The sequence below is a fragment of the Pseudogymnoascus verrucosus genome (genome assembly GCF_001662655.1).
Source record: "Pseudogymnoascus verrucosus strain UAMH 10579 unplaced genomic scaffold scaffold_13, whole genome shotgun sequence".
Taxonomy (NCBI): Eukaryota; Fungi; Ascomycota; class Leotiomycetes; order Thelebolales; family Thelebolaceae; genus Pseudogymnoascus; species Pseudogymnoascus verrucosus.
In genome coordinates this window covers 387,814-409,817 of record NW_017263664.1, presented here as the reverse complement: position 1 = coordinate 409,817, position 22,004 = coordinate 387,814, and the positions used below count along the sequence as shown (strand labels likewise).

General features: G+C 46.9%; 5 protein-coding genes across 5 annotated transcripts; 4 read left to right on the top strand and 1 right to left on the bottom strand.

Annotated features, from left to right (window-relative positions):
* The first annotated feature begins 153 nt into the window (after nt 1-153).
* VE01_03810 (uncharacterized protein) lies at nt 154-1,308 on the top strand. The gene is made up of 4 exons (XM_018273292.2): nt 154-213; nt 278-579; nt 667-946; nt 1,006-1,308. The coding sequence occupies exons 2-4, from the start codon at nt 342-344 to the stop codon at nt 1,220-1,222; spliced, it is 735 nt and encodes a 244-aa protein (XP_018131832.1). The 5' UTR covers nt 154-213; nt 278-341; the 3' UTR covers nt 1,223-1,308.
* A 1,102-nt stretch (nt 1,309-2,410) lies between these two features.
* On the top strand, nt 2,411-4,910 carry VE01_03809 (uncharacterized protein). Its single transcript, XM_018273291.2, has 4 exons — nt 2,411-3,044; nt 3,097-3,186; nt 3,247-3,958; nt 4,009-4,910. Exons 1-4 carry the CDS (start codon nt 2,927-2,929, stop codon nt 4,835-4,837), a joined length of 1,749 nt encoding a protein of 582 aa, XP_018131865.1. The 5' UTR covers nt 2,411-2,926; the 3' UTR covers nt 4,838-4,910.
* Nucleotides 4,911-5,234: 324 nt separating this feature from the next.
* VE01_03808 (uncharacterized protein) lies at nt 5,235-6,086 on the top strand (the record flags this gene model as incomplete). Its single annotated transcript, XM_018273290.2, has 1 exon — nt 5,235-6,086. The coding sequence occupies exon 1, from the start codon at nt 5,247-5,249 to the stop codon at nt 6,084-6,086; it is 840 nt and encodes a 279-aa protein (XP_018131864.1). The 5' UTR covers nt 5,235-5,246.
* Nucleotides 6,087-6,352: 266 nt separating this feature from the next.
* On the bottom strand, nt 6,353-9,524 carry VE01_03807 (uncharacterized protein; the record flags this gene model as incomplete). Its single annotated transcript, XM_018273289.2, has 2 exons — nt 8,508-9,524; nt 6,353-8,458 (listed from the first exon to the last, which is right to left on the bottom strand). Exons 1-2 carry the CDS (start codon nt 9,186-9,188, stop codon nt 6,353-6,355), a joined length of 2,787 nt encoding a protein of 928 aa, XP_018131916.1. The 5' UTR covers nt 9,189-9,524.
* Nucleotides 9,525-10,502: 978 nt separating this feature from the next.
* VE01_03806 (uncharacterized protein) lies at nt 10,503-17,454 on the top strand. Its single transcript, XM_018273288.2, has 3 exons — nt 10,503-11,311; nt 11,362-15,035; nt 15,104-17,454. Exons 1-3 carry the CDS (start codon nt 11,265-11,267, stop codon nt 17,347-17,349), a joined length of 5,967 nt encoding a protein of 1,988 aa, XP_018131915.1. The 5' UTR covers nt 10,503-11,264; the 3' UTR covers nt 17,350-17,454.
* Nucleotides 17,455-22,004: the final 4,550 nt, after the last annotated feature.

Genomic DNA, 22,004 nt, shown 5'->3' with positions numbered 1-22,004 from the left:
ACGGATCGCATGATCAGTCTTAGTGAAAGACCTTATATTGAATATAGGCCTTGTTAACGGAGGAAATTGGATTTGTAATTTGACCTCATTTGTCAACGTCAAAACTATTGAGGAAGTGTATAGTAAAGGCGAGAACAAATCACACAGGATAATAATTCATGTGTTAAAGTGGGGCAATGATCTGAGTATTAATTACAGACTTACTAAGTTGTTGCAAGTATTTCCGGCTGGTCTCTGAACGCGCGTAGTTTACTAAAATCTCTAACTACATTAGAAGTCTGGAATCGGAAATATTTAAAAAGAATATATTCGAGGTCTATTTTCAACCCCTTGATCCAAATATGGGCGACAAAGTTGCTGTTATCTTTGGTTTTGGTCTCAACGTTGGAGTCGACGTTGCGCAAGCCTTCGCAGTGCAAGGCTACAAAGTTGCCGTGGTTTCACGCTCAGACAAACATGCGGGCGGCATAGAGGGATACCTTCGGATTCAAGAGGACCTCAGAGACCCGTCTTCTGTTGAAGTTGTATTTGCTGCAGTTGTCAAAGAACTTGGCCATCCAAGCGTCGTGGTCTATAATGGTATGTAACCATTCGGTTCCGCTAGGACTGTACAGTGAAATTATGCAGTGAAAGCAAAGAAATATAAATAACTCAATACTTCAATAGCTTCTGCTATCAGCATGAATCCGTCAACCACTCTCGATCAGCAAATTTCCGCTTTTCAATCAGACAACAATATCAATATTGTTTCTGCCTATATCGCGGCGCACTTAGCTATAAAATCCTTCGCTTTGCTACCCCAAAGCTCGTCCAGAACGTTCATTTATACTGGTAACAAGCTTCCTTTTATGGTTGTACGCCCGCTGTTAGCCCAAGGAGTGGGCAAAGCAGGCGCTGCTCATTTAATTCACTATTTAGCAGAAGAATATAAAGACCAGGGTTACAAGTAAGCCCTCTGAGTGATTTTGCACAGGTGCCGGCTGTCTAATTTACTGACAATACTAGATTTTACTTCGCTGATGAGCGTACACCAGATGGAGACCCGGTTTATTCTGCGATTGATGGCCCTGCCCATGCTGAGTTCTATACTCAGCTGATTGAGGGCAATACCCGGGCTCCTTGGAATGCTACCTTTGTCAAGGGACAAGGCTATGTTGCCTTTCCTGAGAAGATAGTTCACGATGCTGTCGTTATGGATTTGGAATTACCTAATATTGTGTGAGGATAATTCGAGATCCAGTCGTTCTCGAATTTGCTTGACCGATACGGAGGAGGTATTCATGAGTTTTGTCCTACGCTAGTAACGCCGCTGTTTATAATTCAATTTATGCGAAGTTATTCAATCTGCCCGCCCCTCCTTGTACTCGTTACCACCTTTAAGCTCAATGACCTTCTGTATGTGCCGACGAATCCTCTCAATCCACGCTTGGATTTGAGCTTGTAGGAGGTCTTCGAAACAGCTCTCCCACGGCGGTACTACCTCCGCTCTGCTTTGCAGTGCTCCCTTCCGTGTAGTACATCGCTTCATCCATGGCCAACATAGCTCAATTATATTAAGGTCAGGTGAATTAGGACACCAAAATAGCCGTTAAATCCTATTGCTGAATATAGCGACTATGTAATGGGGCGTTATCCTCTTATACAAGAGTTTGAGGGTGACTTTTCGTACACCCTTTTGCAAATGGAAAGAGTTTTGGAATAATAATCTTCTTTTAGTAGCGATACTAATCAATTCTGCCCTCTCCTGCTTATCAACTTAACTTTCTATTTTTTGATTCCATCTCCACTGTGGTTTTGTACCAGGAAGATTACGGAGTGACATTCTTCGCATTCTATTTGCAAGTTCCCATTCTCCACGTAGGATAGGCTCTAACTCTTCATTCATTACGTTAATTTCAATTTCTGCGTCTCTCTTCTCTTTTTTCCTACTGCTCACCCAGCCTCTCGAGTGGTATCTTATAGCTAATAGCATCGCGCACCATCAGTCGACCCTAAAGCGCCTAGTCCTTCACGAGAGAATTATTTCAAATGGCGAGGTTGTGGATGGTGGTATCCCGTGGTACAATTCAGGATCAGTCGTTTGTCAATCGGCGCTAGAATACGCTAACCCGGACACCAAAAAGCCGAAATCTAGCTTCCCAACCGTGCACAAAACTTCAAAATTTCTAGAATTATAGAAAATCGTTAAATTGCCGGTGCAGTTTGCAAACTTATTACTTCAATAGTCTTTTTATTATTCTTAATATATTGATACGAAGTATAATAGTTTTTTTTCAAGTCTACCTGAAACGGGGCTTAATAGGGAGATCCTGCAGCCTTATTAATAAGGTTGTGATATTAGTCAAGATATGCACGAGCCACAACCTTATGTCCATCACTTTGGGGCTGGTCTACCATTGTTTGGTGGGATCGATTTCGTCTCTTCACGCTGCAATAGAGCCGTAGCATGTCTCTAAACTTTGATTTCACATTAAACTATTCATTTTTATATTCTCATTCCCATCGTTTTCTCCCTCATCCTAGGCGGGCGTGCTCTTTTAGTTCCCTCCTAGCCGCTGTCACATCGCTAAATAGAGCAAAGCGAGCACCCTTAACGGCAATATTAGCTCAAGACGACCCCTGAAACACTTACCCAAGACAACACACCTGCCCATCGCAGATTATCCGGTACGGATCCGCCCGCATTGTAATTATAAATTGGATCCTTTACCTTTTTACAATTGGACAGAACATCATGAAGGTTCATTTACGTCCGCGGAGACAATCCTACCTCTTCGCAGCCTTGTCTAATCCCCAATTAACCCTCAGCTTTCCCTTGGCAGCTGTCTCCAGCCTTACCTTATAATCCAGCGCGTCCCCTGATGTACTCTGACAGGCACAAGAGACGGTATACCGTCCAGTCACAACAGCAACGCACCTCGCCATCATGAGAAACCCGCTAACGTCGTGGTTGGCTCGCGCCGTGTTGACTTTGCTGTTTGCTACCGGACTTGCGGCATCTAGCTTCCTTCCGACGGGCACCACCTACTGGTTTTTTCAACGTTGTATGTTGCGATAGAATTCGGTTCATGCGCATTTTACTGACTGGCGCGCTAGCTTTGGTTGCGAAAAATTGGCTGTATATTGACGGCGGCGAGATTTGGGGGACATGGGGCCATGCCGGCGCCAATGCCAGTGTTCAGTGGAGTATGTCATGTCGCATTGTGCTGAACCGATTGAGCAAAGCTCATAACTGACATCCCTTAGATGAACAGACCTTCGCGATCGACCTCTCCAAATCTTGGACGACAGACTCGGTTGTCCCTGTCAAGTCGAATAAAACCTCAAGCGTACCACTTGGAAAGCGACCTGACTTGTGGTACGACCCAAAAAAAGACACGGTTCTATCCGTAGCTGGTCTGCAATATAAAAAAAACGGAGGCTCCTTTTATTTGAGCCCCCCCCAAGAATGGGAGTTCCAACCCAAAGACGATGGAAGCGTTAGCTGGTCTCTCCACACCGGAGACTCGGACGGCCCTGCTGCACATCTTCAAACCTGTTCTGGACAATATGTAACGACACCCGACGCTCACTTTATACATGGAGGCTTCTACTATAGCTACGGCGACAATGGTAAAACCATTAGCCAAGCATTGGATCAGATGTTTATCAGTAACTTTACTTCGGACAAATACGAAAATACGACATTGTCGAATACCCTGAATACCCTTCGAACCGACGGCGAGGGACAGTACGTTCCGGTCTTTGGGACTGACGGGGTCATACTCTATTTTGGGGGCCAAACTCCTACAGACCCCAGTATGCGTACCTTGGTCCCAGCAGCACTCGACGTAATCACAGTCTATGATATCGGATCTAAGAAGTTTTACCAGCAAGCGGCGACGAATGCGCCTGCTAGTCGTATGAATTTCTGCTCCGCTTCTGCAGGTACGCCAGGTAAGAACGGGACGTACGAGATGTTAGTTATTCCGGACCTTCTATTGCACACTGTTTCTAATATCTGCACAGTTTCATATTCGGAGGGAGATATTCCTCGTTCGATCATGGGGAGCGTAAAGATGAAGTTCTGCAAAAGGTATTCATCCTTACCTTGCCAGCCTTCACATGGATAGAAGCGCCCAACCAAGCGGAGCATTGGCGCACGACACATACTTGCGCCCGAATAAATAATCGCCAAATGATCAGCATCGGTGGTATCCCAGGCGATAATCTGGGTAATATACCCTCGATGACGGAGGGGGACGCATTGCCGAACGGACTGGTTCTTTTCGATATGACGACTTTGGAGTGGACGACCAAATACGACCCTAACGCCGCGGCCTATAAGCCAGCCGATATAGTGACAGCCAGCTATAAGGCGACGGGGACTTACCCTCAGCTATGGAATGACCCGGCACTAGAGCAAATCTTCGTGAGAAAGGATGCTTCCCAGAACCCATCCGGAACCTCAACGGGAACATCTACGGGAACCTCTACGGGAACCCCAACTGGAACCCCAACTGGTATTGGTAGTAATGACAAGTCGACTTCGACTAATATAGATGGAGAAGCTCCGAAATCCAAAGCGCCCATTGGAGCCATTGTAGGGGGCGTCATCGGAGGCGTGGCTGTTCTTGCCATTCTCGCGGCCGTCATCTTCTTCTGGCGGCGTAGAACACAACAGCAGAAGAACGTACCCCAAATCGGTCCACAGAACAAGGAGTATTACTCCGTTTCACAAGTACCACACGATACGAGTGAAATGTGGACTATGGGTAACATTCCCGAGACGTCGGGGAACCCCATCCACGAACTACCAAACTCGGTCAAGAAATTTGAATTGGGACCGGGGAAATAGAATATAAATCTATATACAAACATAACAGTAATTAATGGAGTTCAAACAACTAATAAAAATTCTCATTCTGATCACTGGCAGAGCCCGTTGAACCTGGACAACCTGGGAAAGCGAGCTGGATAAAACAGCGACGGAAGCTGCCCCTTTCAGGAGCCTCCCAGCCGTCATATCGTTAAATATAGAGTATCATTTACTCTCACTGCAGTATTTTATAAGTTGTAATCATAGCAATTATACTCACCATCCTAGTTACTAAGAAATAGAACCAAGTTTAGAGATCCTACTAGTACTCTTAGTCCCGCACGACTAGCCCAAGTGACGCATTACCCACCATTCTCACTCCCGCATACTTATCACACCACCACCGCTTCCCCAGTGCTTCTCCAACACTCCAACACCTACACCCACCATGCCAGCAACCCCTACAACAAACCTCAACCCCCCACCCCCATCCCTACCCACCCACCCCTTTACCTCCATCCGCAAAACCCGCTCCATCATCGCCCAGCAGCTCGACCAACTATGCTTCGGCACCTCCCGCACCCAATACCTCCTCTTCTCCTCTCTCCCCCCCTCCCGCTTCACCACCCTCTCCCTAGGGCGCTACGACGGCCGGCACACCCTCCCAAAATGCGTGCGCCTCACCTACGACGCCGGGAAGGAGGAGATGGTAGCTAAACTGATGGGGGAGGCGAGACTGGAATCTTCGGACCGGCTACTTGAGTGGTGGATTTTCTCGAGGGCTAGGGGTATGGGAATGGATTGGGAGGAATTACTGCCTGAAGGTGCGACGACGTGTAGGAAGGAGGGGGTGGAGAGGGAGCCGGATTCATCGTATAGACCGAGGGGGAGGGGGAGGGATGGGTGGCCGACTGTAGTTACCTTAGTTGGGTTTAAGGAGGTGGTGGAGGGGCTGAGGTGGGATGCGGGGTGGTGGGTTGGGGGGTCAGAGGGGGAGGTGAGGGTGGCGATTATTATTATTTTGGGTCTTGATGAGCGGGAAATTGTGTTGGAGACGTGGGAACCATCCCGGGATGAGACGAAGAGGGTTACGAGGTCGGCTGCGAAGCAAGTCACTCGGACGCAGGAGGTGTGTATTTCTAAGGATGAGGTTGAGGGTGCACCGCTGGTGTTGGGGTTTGAAAAGGTGTTTGGAAGGGCTGCTGGGGAGGGGGAGGGGGATATTGTGTTTTCGGCACAGGACCTGGGGCAGTGGGCGAGGAAAGTCTGGTTGGATGATGAGGACTGAGTGTTCCGTAGTGAAGTGGTAGGAATGCTAGTTTTCGTCGTCTAGAACAAGGATACTGGGTCTATGATACGGACGGTCTTGTAGCTTGGAGGGGGGCAGGGTGGGTAAGAGGAGGGGGAAGTCACTGTTGGGTCGGCCGTCGTGGTGGGAATTATATAGGTCTGTCTTCGGATATCTACTATTAAGTCTACCATGCATTCATCACCCATCATCTATCATCCATCCATCCATCCCGTCATTACACATACCCCCCGTTCCCGTCATAATCACTCATCACTCATACTCCCATACCCCGCATCCACCTCCTCCTCCCCACCCCCACCAACAACAACACAAGCCCTCACAACACTAACACACACCCCAACCACCCCCTCTCTAACACTCTTCTCCACCTCCTCACCCTCCGGACCACCAATACCAACACGCAGATTTCCAGCGAGTGTTTCCATCGCCTTCCCAGCAATGGCCCCATCCTCACCACCCTTAACCTGCAGCGTGCGCAGTACGGCATAACACGCTGCGAACCCTAGCACCGAGTTCGGCCGCGCTAAGCCTTCAATATCTACCAAAGCCCTTAACCTGGTCACCGGATACGCAAGCCGCTGGAGTGTAGACGCACACGCGAGCGCGAGGTGTACGTCCCCCTCCACTGCACTCATCGTCGTCCGAAGAAGCAGTCCCTTCGGCGCCAACGGCCCCGTCTCCGGCGGCGGATCACGCGCCGCAGCCTCCGCTAACGCGAGTCCTAAATTCTCCTCCCTCTCAGCAGAGGAGGAAGCGAAGAGCGCCAAAGCCGTAAGGACGCGGAGATGCGGTGTTGATCCCGGCGGCGCAGTAGCGAGGGCGGTGGATAATAGTTTGCTAAGTGTTGGCGAGGAGGAAGAGGAAGGTAGGAGCGATGATTCTAACGCGGTGTGGAGGGTGGAAGTGGAGAAAGCGGCGGCTAGTACATCGAGGGGGGAGCGGATGGCGCGATCTTCTGCGGGGAGGGGGGGCGTGTTATATGTCAACGCGTGAGCGGTTTTGATAGCTGCGTCGGAGAAGACCGCCTTTGCGGGCTGCGCGAGGAGGGCGAGAAGGTGTGGTGGTAGCGGTTCTGTGGAGACGTCTGTGCCGGAGGCGGGGAGGGCCTCAGTGATAAGCTGGAGGGCGCGGGCTGCGGACCATTTCTTTCGAGCCAGGTGCGCGGCGAGGGTAGGTGATAGGGGGAAAGGGGCGTTGTGGAAGAGGATACGGATATGTAGCGCCTGCAGCATCAGCCGCGCCGGTGTAGCGGGAAGGGTAGCGGAAGCGAGTAAAGTGAGCGTCAGTCTTGCGCGCGAGACAAGGGGATCGCCTCCGATGAGCTGGGCGTCTAGGGCGATAGACCAAGCTTTTATGCGAGCTGTTTCTGAAGGGGAGGAGGAGCCGGTGAGGAGTGCGTAGGCGGGCGCGCCGACGAGGGTTAGGAGGGTGAGTTTTGTAAGTTTTAGGGTTAGGGCGGCGAGGGAGAGGAGGGGTGTTGGGGCCGGGATCCAGATTGTTTGGAGGGCTGTGAGGAAGGCGCGGCGGCGGAGGCGGAGGGGGGAGGCGATGGTGGGGGCCAGGGAGGCGAGAGTTGCGTTGGCGGTGGATTTTGGGGAGGAGGGTGGCGGTGCGCGGCGGAAGAAGGAGGGGAGGAAAACGGAGAGGAGGGCGCCGAGGAGGAGGAGGAAGCGGAGATAGGAGAGGGTTTGGGCGGAGGAGGAGTGGTGGCCGAGGATGTTGATTTCGCCGGATGATTTGAGGAATTTGGCGGCGTTGGTGAGTAGTTGGGTTGGGAGGGCGAAGAGGCCTCTTTGTTCGGAAGGGCCGCCGGAGGAGTGGGATTCGCTGAAGTTGTCGAGGACCATTAGGCCGGCGAGGGAGCCGACCATTATCTTGCCGAAGTATGCTCCATTCCCCCCCCATGCGTTGGTGCCGCCTTGCGCCCGATTTGGTAGGGGTTGTGGCTCTTGGTGGATTTGATATGCTTGCTGGTTTATTGGTGGAGGGCGGTGCGCTCTTCTGAAGTCTTGTGGAGGCCCAACAACAACACCGTGGTTGCCATTTGGAGCAAGTTGTCCGTTGGGGAGTTGTCGATTCGACATTTGTCCGCTATGCATTTGTGTGTTCGGCATTTGTCCGCCCATTGGCCCGTGGCCGCCTGTGAATCCCATTTGTTGTTCGAAGTTGAATTGATTGTTCGGGGGCGGTGTCGGATTGGGTGTCATATTGAAGCCCATCGAACCAGATAGGAATAGTTTCTCGAATGCGGCCACGCGGGCCTTCATAGACTCGTTCTCTTCTGCCAGGCGCTTTGATCGCTTTTCTAGATGTCGAATGTATTCTGTTGCTTTCGATAATACGGTTGCCTTTGTCACATTAGCAAACTTCCCCAGTATATCCTGCCTCTTCACCGACCTTATTCAGCTTGTGCGCTGGTATGAGCCCCTCGAGATCTTCAACCTCCGTACTCCCGTCACTTCCTCGCGCACTCTTCGTCATAACGCGTAGACTTGGGACACTGTCGCGTAGAGCCAAGATCTTGTCGTTCAAGTTCGTGCGATACCGCTTCTCGATCATATTATGCGCCGTCTTCTTAACTGGCCGCTGGCCGGTCTCGTCGCCTGAGTGATCCTCCTCATTTCCATCCGTGGACGACTTTCGCTTTCTCGTTCGGCTCTGGTGGTCTGGTGATGACATTGTCACCGAACCGCTTTGGCGTCTGCTGGTTGCCGAGTGAGGACTCCTCGAGTGAGGACTCCTGCTTTCTCGTGCACTGGGATATTGGAGGTGAGCCGGCATCGCGATGCTGCGCAGCAGCTCTTGTTGCGCCACCGACAAAGTTCCCATGGCTGGCTGCTGTAACGACTCGACGTTGGGTTGCATGGGAGCGCCCACGCCCATGCCCATCGGAGGGCCGCTCCATGGCAATGGCGCTTGGTCGAGGCCTTCCTGGCTGAATGGTGGGGTATCTTGTATGTCCCAGAACTCTGGGAACATAGGCTCGACGTCGAGATTCAACATGCCGTCGAGTGACGGGGATATTTCAGGGCCGGCCTGGTATTCAGGAAATGGTTGATCGGGCATCATTCCCGCCATCTCGCCGAGTCGACGCGGCCCGTCCGTGTCTTGTGAACTTGGTATTTCGGCGCGCCGATACGCGCAGGCTTGCCGATAAGGCGCAGCGTTTAGAATCCGGGGTAGGGACGGCAAGGAGACTCCTGTATCATCGCTTCGTACGGGGTAAGGGGCGGGAAATGGCGAGTCGGTAGGCAGTGTGAGATGTTTGTTGTAGTAGAGGGCCGAATATCCTGTTTTCGCATGTCTCAGGGCCGAATTGAAAAGGACAAGAGGAAGGGTGAGGGGCGGAAGCGGGTTCCGTTCCCGCAAGAAGGCTGACTGACTACTGTGGGCTTTTGTAAGTACAAGTACAATATTACTGTATGAAGAGAGACACAGAGACACACACGGAACGGCAGAAGTCGCAGCGAGGTTTATGCGGATGACTAATCAACATTGGGCACATGGATTTTCCCAGATCTGCGAACTCTTTTTTATCTATTTTACCGCCACAGTGGAGATTTTGGAGATGGGAATGTTCTGTTTGGCTGCGCGTATCTAGACTGTGCAGACTATGCAGACTACGCGGAATGTCTGCACGTATAGAGTATCATGCACTGAGACAGACATAGCCGACCTTGGAGACTGAGACATCATTAGGGAGTATTAGGTCAGGAAAATCCTCCCATGGCCACGTATTTTGTTGTTTCCCGTACAAGCTGGGCGTTGCTACCATGCATTTCTACAGCAGGATACTATTATATTATGAATGGATTTAGTAAACGATAGGCGATGTATATTACTGTGCATGTGATAAAATGCACGTAGAAGTCGATAGAGTTAGGTTTAAAAAGGAAGATGAGTAGTAGTAGTAAGAATAGTAGTAGGTGTAGGAGGAGGAGGAGGAGTAGTAGTAGTACTTAAGTAACTGGCACTGAATGATGTATGTTGTACCTGTTGGTATCACATCTGCCGAAGCTCTAAAACGACAGTTGTTTGTTCATAGACCGAGACTTTCATAAATGAGAGTTGTTCCTGTTCATAGGGATGTTAGGGATGTTAGGATGCTAGGATGTTAGGCATGTTAGGGGATGTTCGCATTGTACATTCTCAGTCCAGACTTGGTGCCTGACTAGACTCCGGTATATCATGTGATCAGATGTTGTGTTACCGCACACAAAAATATAAAATACCACGTGATAATATGCACAATCCGCGCACAATGGTATACTTTATGCATCACGTGATAATATACAATGTACTCGCACAACGCGATAGAATGTAGTTATCACGTGATAATACGCGGTCTAACCACAACCACATACATAGAGCTCAACTTCTACAACTCGTCCAACAGAATTAACCTTCAACTACTACTACTTAGAATTTATTCGTAGCTACGCTCGATCTCTATTCTACTGCCGTGCCCTCAATATCCCTTCCATGTGTTGTGCGATACTACTCTACTCCTATAGCAGCTCCATCCACCAAAGTCACTTGGCTCTTGGCTTTGTCTCGTTCCTTGCCATATTCGAAACTCACGACGTTGAGAACATGCTTCCGAAACATGACATATCCGCCACCACCCAAATACACCCAATACCAGGGACGCGCTACACTAGAAAACATCACAAACATCATGCGAACCTCGTTCCGGTCCGTGGGGGAAACCAGGGATCGCCCCTTTCGCACAGTGTCGGCGCATCTCATGTCTGAGCCCACTGTTCCGTAACCTGCCAATTGTCTCTTGGTCGAGCCTTCGTGGCCCACCGCCAGGTTTCCCCAGTGAGTGAAAATTTGTCATGGCTAGGCCTGGTAAGCCACCATGTATCATGGTGTTGTTGTGTGGAGAGGTCATGTCCCGAGCCAAGGTGAAGCTACTGTCTTCTCTCAGACCCCTAGACCCTACTCTATCTTTAGTCTCGTCACATCTCAAGTCTTTCCATCTGGAATCCTCATCTCATCGTCGCTCTTGTTGTTGACGCCGGCGCTCATCAATCATGACTGGGTGGTTGTAGCACGCGACATGCCAGTTGTGACGCCTTACATTCTTGTTACCCATAGACTGGGCTTTTATTCTCTTTCGATCTCTTCTTCCTTTTAGTCTGCAGCATAATGGCTATCTCAGACAGCATTCAGACCTTGTCTGCTGCCTTTTCATTGTCGGTATCTCCAAATTGGGTTTGTCTCTCCACTACTAACCATCGTCCAGTGGTATCCTATTGCAAACCGCAGTCTCTTCATTTGTTATTTATCTAAGCGGTCATGGTTCAACTATATTCCAAGACCGTCGGAGGCTGGTCCTCATAACGTTCATTCTATCCTCTGCTCTGTGGGCGCAGATTGGATTTCTTAATTTCTTGATACCCTCCAGGAGCTCGAATATATGTCAAGGGACTATCGCGACATCGACCTTCTTCGACCAAGCCGCACGAACGCTGAGCGGATCCTTTCTCCTCTGGACTGTTGCGCATGTGTCCAAGTCGTCGGCCGAGAAATATGGTCTCGGGTCTCTAATCGGGGCGAGGGCGGTTAGTGGTATTGTGTTTGTTGTATTTACAAGGGCACAGTATGCACCATTGTGCGTGCCACGTTCCGAGGCACTGCCAGTATCGATTCTTGTTATCGGTCTAGATGCCATCATCCTCGGCCTCGTGGCGATACGACTCTTCACCTTGGGGTTCTGCGGCAGCAGTAACGGAATACAGTCGACATCGAACAAAGAACAAGGCAAAGCCCTCGCTCTCTTCACAGCTGGATTTGCCATTTGGACTGGAACGAGCGTGACTCTGCACCTTGGGCTTTCCTCCATCATACTATTGCTACGCACTGCCATTCCCGCCACCGGCCTTGGTATTCTCTTGACTATCGCAGCGATATGGTCCGAAGCATTACTATCGCCGCGCGAAGCAGAAGGTGGGACTCCGGAATCACAGTCACCGTTCATCGCCCCGCCACGCCCCCGATTCAACTCGACCAGTACTGGCGATGGCTCTCCAATGTCTAGTACTAGAGGGGCTACCAATGGACGACTGTTTGTCGTGAACCCATCGAGCACCCCCGGTGATTCGCCACAGCTACAAAGTTATCGGGAGGGGCCACAGTCCAATTTCGGGAATATAATGGTCAATACTCGATCTGTCGATATTGCCACCGGAGTTTTGTCAGCAGAATCCCCCACCGAAAGGCGCTCACTTGGAACTTCCACCAATATTATGGGCGGCGTGACTACTACCATATCAGCCCCACTTCCTGTCATTCCGTCTATTCAAAGATCGAGACCTGTTTGGGATGGCGAGGACCCGGATGCGAAACAGAAGCGGTCTTTCTTCGGCCGCTCCAAGCAATCCGCACAGTCAGGCCCGAGGAAACTCGCGATTTCTCAGCCTATATTGATTAACACGGATGAACCTTCGGGCGCACCCTTAAGAATGCAAACCGTGGATCTTGCTACCGCAGCAGCTAACGAACGAGCTCGGCGTGAAGAGGCGGCCACTCAACGCATTCTCGTGGCCACTCGCCCCGCCCCTGCACCACCGACCGGTTTGGATCCTTCCGAAGCATTGAAGAGAAGCATCAGCACGGTCCGCAAGAAGCCCTCTGGAAACTATCAAGACTTGAAATACCAGACTTCTCAAAGCTCCGTGAGCTCGAATGGAAGTTCTAGTTCTTCAAGCCTGTCTCCCGGTCGTAAAGACGTACGGAGGAGATCTCCACGCCAGCTGAATGGGTTTGATATTGACGAGAAGAGGCAATACTACAAGCCTGCTATTACCAATACTTTACCGTCGAATCCAAAGATTAAGGACTTCCAACCTGTGCCCGAAAAGCGACAAACGATCATGTTCATGAAGGACATCGTCTATGATGACCCCGGACTGGTTGACTCAATTATCAATGAGGTGCCGAACTTTTCAAAGAAACCTAAAGCTCCCATGGACAGGTCCAAATCCGTCGGTCTCGCCGCCAAACCTTCAATCTTGCATCGAGCGCGCCCATACAAGAAGACTAGAGACTCGGAGGGTGTGTTCTTTCCAAGTGAGCCTTCGCCAAACCATCGACGCAACAGATCTAGCTCATCGGTATTGAGAGCTCCTCGCATTGGAAGCCCAACCTTGCTGCCGCCGCTACCCGCGCCACCTGCGGATCTTGCTCAGATGCGTGGATTGTTGAAGGATCATATTCACAACATGACAAATGACGAAAAGGTTTCGATGCTCTTCCCAATGCCCCCAGTTGGTACATTCAAATCGCAACGCCGATCATCTGTTCCGTCGCTACCTAGCAGCGTGTCTGTGTTGTCTATGTCTACCGCCGATGCGCCTGAAGCCATAAGCAAAGACGAGTTCGCCAGCCGTAGATCGTCAAGGCGATCAACTATCATTTCCATATTACCTGTCGAAACGAAGGGCAACCTTTCACCGAAAAAGCATACACAGCAACTCATACAACGAGATACATACAGAAGCGCCCTCAATGCTACTGTTCCTGACGTAGGCAATGATGTTGTTCAAATCAGAAAGTCTAATATCCCGTCTCAGAAAATGTACTCCTCGTCTACAGAAATGACCGATAGCTCCGACGACAGCCATGTGGTCAAAGATGCCGACTGGTTGCATGAGCCATTACCTGCTCTCCCAAAGAGTTACACCGCCCAACGTGATTCATCCTCAAGCACCGCGGATTCGCTCCTTAAAGACCACAAGTTCATGTCGATAATGATGGGTTATGACCCTACCGAAGCCCCTACGACCAGAGCTGGCCCCACCTCGTTCCTCCACGACTCATCGCAGACTTTCGGAACCGAAGGCTTCAAGACTCCCACCGTCAAAACCCCCACCACCGACACTTGGCACACACGTATCGGTGACCAAATCCCAGCGTTTTCGACTAGGCAGAACCACTCCCGTTCTAAATCAGTGCCACCTACCCCTCTTATTCTACGAACGGCAAAGAATAAAGGCTCGTTTGCTCAAAAGCCGCTACCAGCTGTGGTGATAGATACACCTAACCGGGCCTTGCAAGAAATCCAGGCCCAGTTAAAGCAGCTCGAGGAGCCTGATATGCTACCTTTCATTCGCGATAGGTCGTCTAGCCTTGGCGACGCTACCCAGGACCAGCGAGATGATCTTCTTGCTGAGATGGAAAAGGAGGTTGGCGAGCAGGAGAACAGATGGCAACGGCTTCATGAGAACATTGATCGCGACTCCAAGAGTTCCGAGGATTTCACTCCCTGGACTACGAGGCGCAACTCTGTTGCTTCTATCACTTCAATCAATACTGTTTCCATCAAGGAAGCTAGAAAGGCTCGAGTTAGGAGTATTGTGGAGGCTGCCCAGAATATTGTTACTGTCACCAGCACGCGCAATGGGGAGATCGCAAAGCCAGGGTTGTGGAAAGACAAGTTGGAGGAGGCTCAAAAGTCATATGCTAATAATGCGCCATCTTTCTCAAATTCGCTCTCAACGGCAAAGGTTGTCACGGCTAAGCAAGCTTCTATTAGAGCAGTAGTTGCTGGGGGCTGTGCTGTAGTTGCAATCCCATGTCCGAATCAACGTACAGGTAGACCGCATCTCTGGAAGCCTTGCTCTCCAAAGGCCGTACAGGTAGTTGGCCTCATGTGGACTCTCCCTCAACAGCCTATCCAGGTCCGCCCATCCTCGTCCGAGCCTGCCGCCTTATGTGTCAGACCAGCACAACGACGAACCATCGAGCCTCTTTATCTTGAAAGCTTGTATATGTGGCACATGCCAACTCCTAGCCGTGTCCGTCCGACAACTGGACTCTGGCGCTCTAAGAACACACGACCGGCAAGTATCGTAACCCGCCCAAAGACTCAAAAGCCCATTCGGAAGTCCAGAGCAATGACATTTTTACCTGATATCGGTATGTACATATTTTCTTTTGATCGTCATCCTCTTATTATTTTTACATACTAATTGCTTTGTCACTAGTCGAAAGCCCTAGCCCACTACCACACAAAAGGGATACTTTAGGCATATTCCAGTTCCCGTGGGGGGAAAAGAGTGACCAGGCGGTGTACCAACCCGCGTTGCCTACTATATCTAACCTCCCACGTCTCATGATCCCAAACACACTCGGATCCAACGATTTTAACGAGGAGTACTCGTCGTCATTTTTCGATGACTACGACGACCAAGATTACCACTCTGACTCTACCTCGCTCGATGCCGACACTCCCAGAGACGAGGCCAGCGACGATGGATTCGATGACTCTACCCTGTGGGAAATCGCCAATCTTCTAGATTCGTCCGATGTCCCCAGCAGACATAGCCTGCTGCCACAGATTAGAATTATTGAAGACTACGACGACTCTGACGACGAGGTTGTCCCAGCTGGCAGGGCGCCTGTTGTTAGATTCATGCCTATTATGCCTTTGAGCCCGAATCCTAAGAGCCCGGGCCCAAAGAGCCCTATGGATAGTGATCCAGAGGTACTTGCTCTTACCCCGCTTGGTGGAGCCCAGATGCAATTCCCAGCACCTCTCACTTCTTCAGTCGAGCCAGAAGCATTCATTACAGACATTCGTCCGGATGGTAGATCTGCTTGGTGGGATGGGAAATCGCACCTTCCAAGCGGCCCAAGAGACACCGTTGCCTTCAAGAAGAAGCAGGCTCTAAAGGCTTCCGCTTCCAAGGCGACGTCTTACCTTTGGACACCGCCCAAGACTAAGGTAGCTGCCGTTTCGAGCGGGCTTTTCACCCTCGATGCCTCCAAGGTCAGAGATGTTACCACCCAAGAGCCTGCAGCTATTGCCATGTTCACCAAACCCCGCCCAAACACGGCTCCTCTACCAATAATCTCCTCAACCAAGCTGTGGTCTGATAGCCGTCGCGTGTCTGTTTTCACGTTCGACTGGATCTCTGAGTCTACTGTCCGCCCCACGAGCCCGTCCGTTGGCACTTCCTCGGGGAATACTTCTCCAGGAATGGTAACGGAGTCGGACGATTACTCAGTGAGGACTGTCAGCACGAAGGCTTCCAGCCTTCAAAGCGAGCGAAATGCTATTGCTATGGATGTACCATTCATGCTGGTGGAATCGTTTTCGGCCAAGGAAATAAAGAAGACAAAGCCACGATCGAGGCCGATGAACGCTGCAACACCAGCAGAATGGGATGCCGCCTTGAAGGAGGCCATCAAAGCATCTGCCATCCCGGCAAAGAAACTAGGGGCTACAAAGGAAATGTGGGCGCATGCGCTCGAGGAAGCTTTGCGAGCATCAGCACAAAAGCCCGTCAAGGCGGTTCAAAGCCCAACCAAGAAGAGCCTTTGGTCGACTGCAATTTCTCTTATAAGACCATCTGAGAAGTCTACACCTCTCTGGTCTGTACAAAAATCACAGGGCGCAAGTAAGGTAGCAAGCATTACTCCCGTCGCTGACCCAGCATTCAAGAGGTCGTCGGTAAAGATTTCCTCGGAGTTGCCAAAACTCGATTCTACAAGCCTGTGGTCGGTGACGCAGCCGGCGGCTGCCACGGCTACGGTTCGTAGCTGGCTACACGAAGCTCCCCCGGTTTCTCAGGTTCAGTTGGTTGTGACTCAATCTCTTCCCATCATGTGGGCGCCTCCCGCACAATCGCCATCGAGCCCCACTTCTTTTTCTTCGTCTAAAGACCTCTGGCAGCCTCGCGGCTCTCAATCAGAACAACAAAATCCAAAAATGATAATAACGAGTATTACTCCCACCATTAGCCCAGCATTCAAGAAGTCGTCGGCAAAGATAACTACGGAGCTGCCAAAACTCAATTCTACTGCCCTGTGGTCGGTCACCGAGTCCGTGGCTGCTACCGCCACCGTGCGTAGCTGGCTACACGACTCCGCCATAGAGTCACCGGTCCAGCCGGCCGAGGTCCCTCAAGTTATCAACACCGGGTTATGGACGCCGCCGGCTCCAGCGCAACCCAAACCCGTTTCTACGTCTAAGGGTCTTTGGGAACCATCTGCGCGCATTCCGGCGCAGCGTTCAGCACCAATTACGCTTTTTGCCGAGCCGATCAGCGCGCCTTCACCTGCTACGGGGCGGAAATCCAAGACGGTCGATCTGGAGGAATTGCCGGCGCTGGAGAGCTCGCAGCTTTGGAGCTTGGGGCGTGCAACTGTGCCGAAGGAGGATAAGATGAAGAAGAGGAGGGACTGGATCCGTGAGAGGAGGACTAGCAAGGTCAACTTCAGGTACTAGTTGTTGGAGAAGGCAAAGGAGAAGGAGAACATGTAGAAAAACCATTTAGCGTCAGACAAAGGTTAACGTCCATCTACACGTACCGAGAAACCAACTGTGCTGAGAAAAATGATATGTATTTTGACTTGAAGCATCTCAAAATCTGTACATTTATAAATATGTCTATTTTTGCATAGATCGTATTCTACTCTAATCGTAGGTGGAAGCAAGTTGCGCGCACTCGCTTAAAAGTAGAAGCAAGTTGCGTGCGTTCAAATTGCGACCGTAAGTACCTAACCATAGTAAATTGTATACAAAAGTACTTATAAATTCAATTCTACGAAATTATCACTTCCTCATTCCCACTCTCACTCCCACGCCCACTCCCACGCCTACTCCCACGCCTACTCCTACCTACACTAGCACTATTATACTAGCTCTTAGGCTTAGCTTCTAGGCTAGTAATTAGGTCTTCTAACTCTAGAGGAATTAGAAGGCCTAATTTAGTAAGCTAAGATAGGCTCTTCTTCTAGAGGCGCTCCTATTTCTAGGCTTCTATAATATATAAGAAGAATTTATAATAAAAGTATATGTTTTCTTTCCTATTATACTATAATATACTATATTAGCTTATAACCCCTTATCTATATATTAAGTTTCCTATATAACTATATATATTAGAACCTATAAGGATGCCCTATCCTTAATATATTCTTAGGACTAGACTTAGAGCTAAGGTGGTTATATATAGGGAGCTAGGGGCTAGCTAACTAAGTTAGAGCTATTTTAGATACTTAGAGGAATAGACTTAAGGGGTTCCCTCTTTATCTTTTTTATATCCTTTATAGTAGACCTATAAGATTATACTAACTCCTATCTAACTTATACTTCTATATATAACTACTTATAATATAGTGCCCTATATCCTTATATATAGCTAACGTATTTTATAAGCAAGTGGCCTATATAGGTAAGTAGCCTACTAAAACACTAGAATGTATTAACGTAATTACAGTTAATATACTATAACTAACATAAGCCAAATCCTCTAATTAGGAGGGTAGAATACTATTTGCTATTAGTACAATTAGACAAGGCTAATTTTAAAGTGTTTAAGAAGCTGTAGCATTATATAATATCCCTTAAACGACACTATGTTAACGAATTTAAGGAATAGCTTCCTCTTACAACTCTATCCCTAACTTATAGAAGTTAACTCTATATAAAGAGTTAGCTCTTATTTAGTACATCCTTAACCTAGATTTACATAGATTTCTACCTTAGCTATAAGGTATATAAGAAATAGTAGACCTTTTACTTTCTAAATAAGGTGTAAGCCCTATTAGGAAGAACTAGACTACTAACTTTATAAAGCGTTATATAGAAATTAAAGCAAAGTTTAGTTAGAAGTATAATTATAAACAAGCAAAATGTAAAGATCTTAAGATAATTTAAGGGTAGTTTACTCTTATACAAAACATAGTTGTAAAATATAGAATCTTAGAGCAGGATATCTACAACTTTAATAAAGCAGGTTTTATAATAGGAGTTATTACTACTATAAAGGTAGTTATAAGCTTAGAAGTAAAGAGCTATCTAAAGACTATATAGCTTAGAAATAGAGAGTAGGTGTTAATTATCTAAGGTGTTAATTTGTATAAATAGGCACTCTTACTATTTATTATTTTTAAGGTATAGAATTACCTCTCTACTTAGTATAAGGACTTAAGATTACTAGACAATTAGGTAATTACACTAAGTAAGAATAGGTAGACTTTAAATTTAATTAGGTATAAGTAGATTTAACATTTCAATTAGTATACAAATGCTTATATAGTTAGAACCTATTACCTTCTTATTCTTAACAGATATAAGAGCTACCTCTCTACTTAATTTTAATACTACTATATAGAATAGAAGATAATTACCCTCTATATACCACTATACTTATTATATATTCTTTAGCCTCTTAATGTAAGCTACTTTACACTACTAAAGCTTTTATATAGAAAGTAGATTAAAACCTTTATATAGAACTAGCTAAACTACATTATAAAGCTTAAGTTCCTCTCTACATTTAAAGAAGCCTTTAAAGCTACATTTATAGAGTAGAACATTAAGAGTAGGTTCTAAGCTATAAGACTAGTTCTATATAAGCTGTAGAATGTCCTCTCTTACTTAAATCTATAGTTAAGGACTCTAATGTTATAGCTAAAACATACAACCTATATACTATAGGATAAAGTAATAAGGTAAAATAGCTTATAGCTAATTAGTAGTAGGAAATGGACATAGAGATTATAGGTAGCTTAGTTAATAAGGGCACCTTTAGGAAAAGGTACCTTTCTTAGAAGGTACCTAGTAAAAGAGAGGTGCCTATTAGGAAAGGCACCTATATAGAGCAAGGTACCTCCTTAAAAAGGCACCTATAGGAATCAGTACTTGTAATAAGTATAGCACCTCTTATAGGACACATATGTAATTAGATTAGTAGGAATAGTAAGAATAGTTAGAGAGTCTACTATTCTAACTATTCCCTTTAGTATAACGCTACTATATAAGTAGATAGATAGTTCTTAGATAGGAGCTTCGTGCTTAACTTAATATAGTATTTGTTATATACTATAATGTGTTTTATAAAAGCCTTTAGTGTCTAATCCCCTACCTCCTCTATTAAGTAACCTAACATAATAAAACCTCTATAAGTCTTATAGTTAAGACCTAGCGTTACACTTTAAGCACTACTTCTATAAGGTACTAGCTTATATAGTAAAGCAACTATAGCTCTAACTATTCTAAGCCTAAGAGGGAGTGTTATTAAACAACCTAATACACTAACCCTATAGTTATTATAGAACATTCTACTTAAGAATAAGGAGATGCTAGATACACTACCTATTATGTTAGAACTTAAGGAGACTCTTTAAGTTAAGCTCCCTAACACGTTCTCTAGTAATAGAAAGGAACTTAAGGTATTCCTACTATAGGTTAAACTATACTAACACTTTAATAATAACAAGTTCCTAACTACTAAAAGCTATACTATATAGACAGCCTCCTACTTAAGAGGAGAGGCTCTCTAATGGATTAAACTATTCCTTAAAGACTATTTTGCCTATAAAGACATAATAAGCATAATGGCTACAACTAACGTTATCTTTAGTAAATAGAAGGGGTTTAAGAAGGAAATATAATGTATATTTAGCAACATCAACAAAGTTAAGACTATAGAAGACTACCTATATCTGTTGAAACAGACAGGAAGTGTGTTAATGTACTCTACTAAGTTCTAGAGGTATAGTAATTAAACTTACTAGGATATAGAAGCGCTTATTAGTTACTATCGCTATAGCTTAAAAAGTTATGTCTACCTAGAACTTATATAAATAGAGAATCAGCTTATAGATATAGTGTTGCTAATTAAACACATAGTCTAAATCAACAACTAGCTATATAAGTTCTAGAAAGAAAAAAGGAACTATAACAAACTAAAGAAGTATAACAGCTACTAAAAGAATGAAGGTAGAAGATAGGACAACTACTAGCAAGACAACTAATGGTTAGATCCTATAGAACTTAATGCTACGTTTAAGAACGAGAGATCCTACAACCCCTAAAAGGAAAAGCAAATTAAGGAGCAATTGTACTTTAATTATAGTAAGCCTAGCTACCTAGCTAGGGACTATAAGCAACTAAGGAAGGGGAACGAGGGGTATAAGTTTAAGAAATAACTAAACGCTATGTTTATAGACAAACCTAATTAGGGAGTTAATAGTGTTAGCACCCTAGAAGGGCAGAGCTTAGACAACGAGGATCTTAACAAGTTTAATGCATTGCTTAAAGTTGAAAACAAACGCCTAAACAAGGGATTAATAGAATCCTAGAAACTTAGGCTAAAAGAGTTTAAAGAAGATGTAAAGGGGATTACCTTTAAGGAGAATCTACTAGGAGTAGTAGATATCTATAGGCAGAGCATGCTTTATAAAGGGACCCTCTAAGCGATTCCTATGCCACTACCCCTATTAGGATAGATAGGCACTAGACAAGACTAGGAAGTTATAGTTTGTACTATAAGGTGTTGCCCTAGATACCTATAAGGGAGGGAACCCTAAGGAGCAAACTACACTGCTAAGGAAGCTACTATTTAGTTAAAATACAAGCTTATAGAATATAACGTATAAGACGAACAATAGGAAAACACTTAGGGACCTAAACCCTAGGAGCTACAAGTAGACTAAGCTGCTATAAACTATAAACCTACTAATAGGGATATAGAAAGGTTATATATAACTATAGAGAAATCTAAGCTTATAGGTAAGGCAAAAGAGGAATAGGAATTAACAAAATTAGATGCATTAAGGATTAATTATCCCTAGCACCTATATATATTCTAGGAACACTATAAGTACAATAACTATAAGAGTTACCTATAAAAAAAGAACTAGTATTAATTATTTCTAAAAATTGCACCTTAGGTCTACTTTATAGATATAGACTAAATTAATGCCCTTAGACAAAGCTAGTCTAAAGGAGAACTACCTTTAAAGAAGCAATAACAATAGGTATATAAGAAATACCTACACCTGCTAGATAAAGTAGAGGGATAGGGAAGACAATCTTCCTAAGGACTGCCTATAGAGGATGATGAACATTACTATTATTCCTTAGATAAGTTA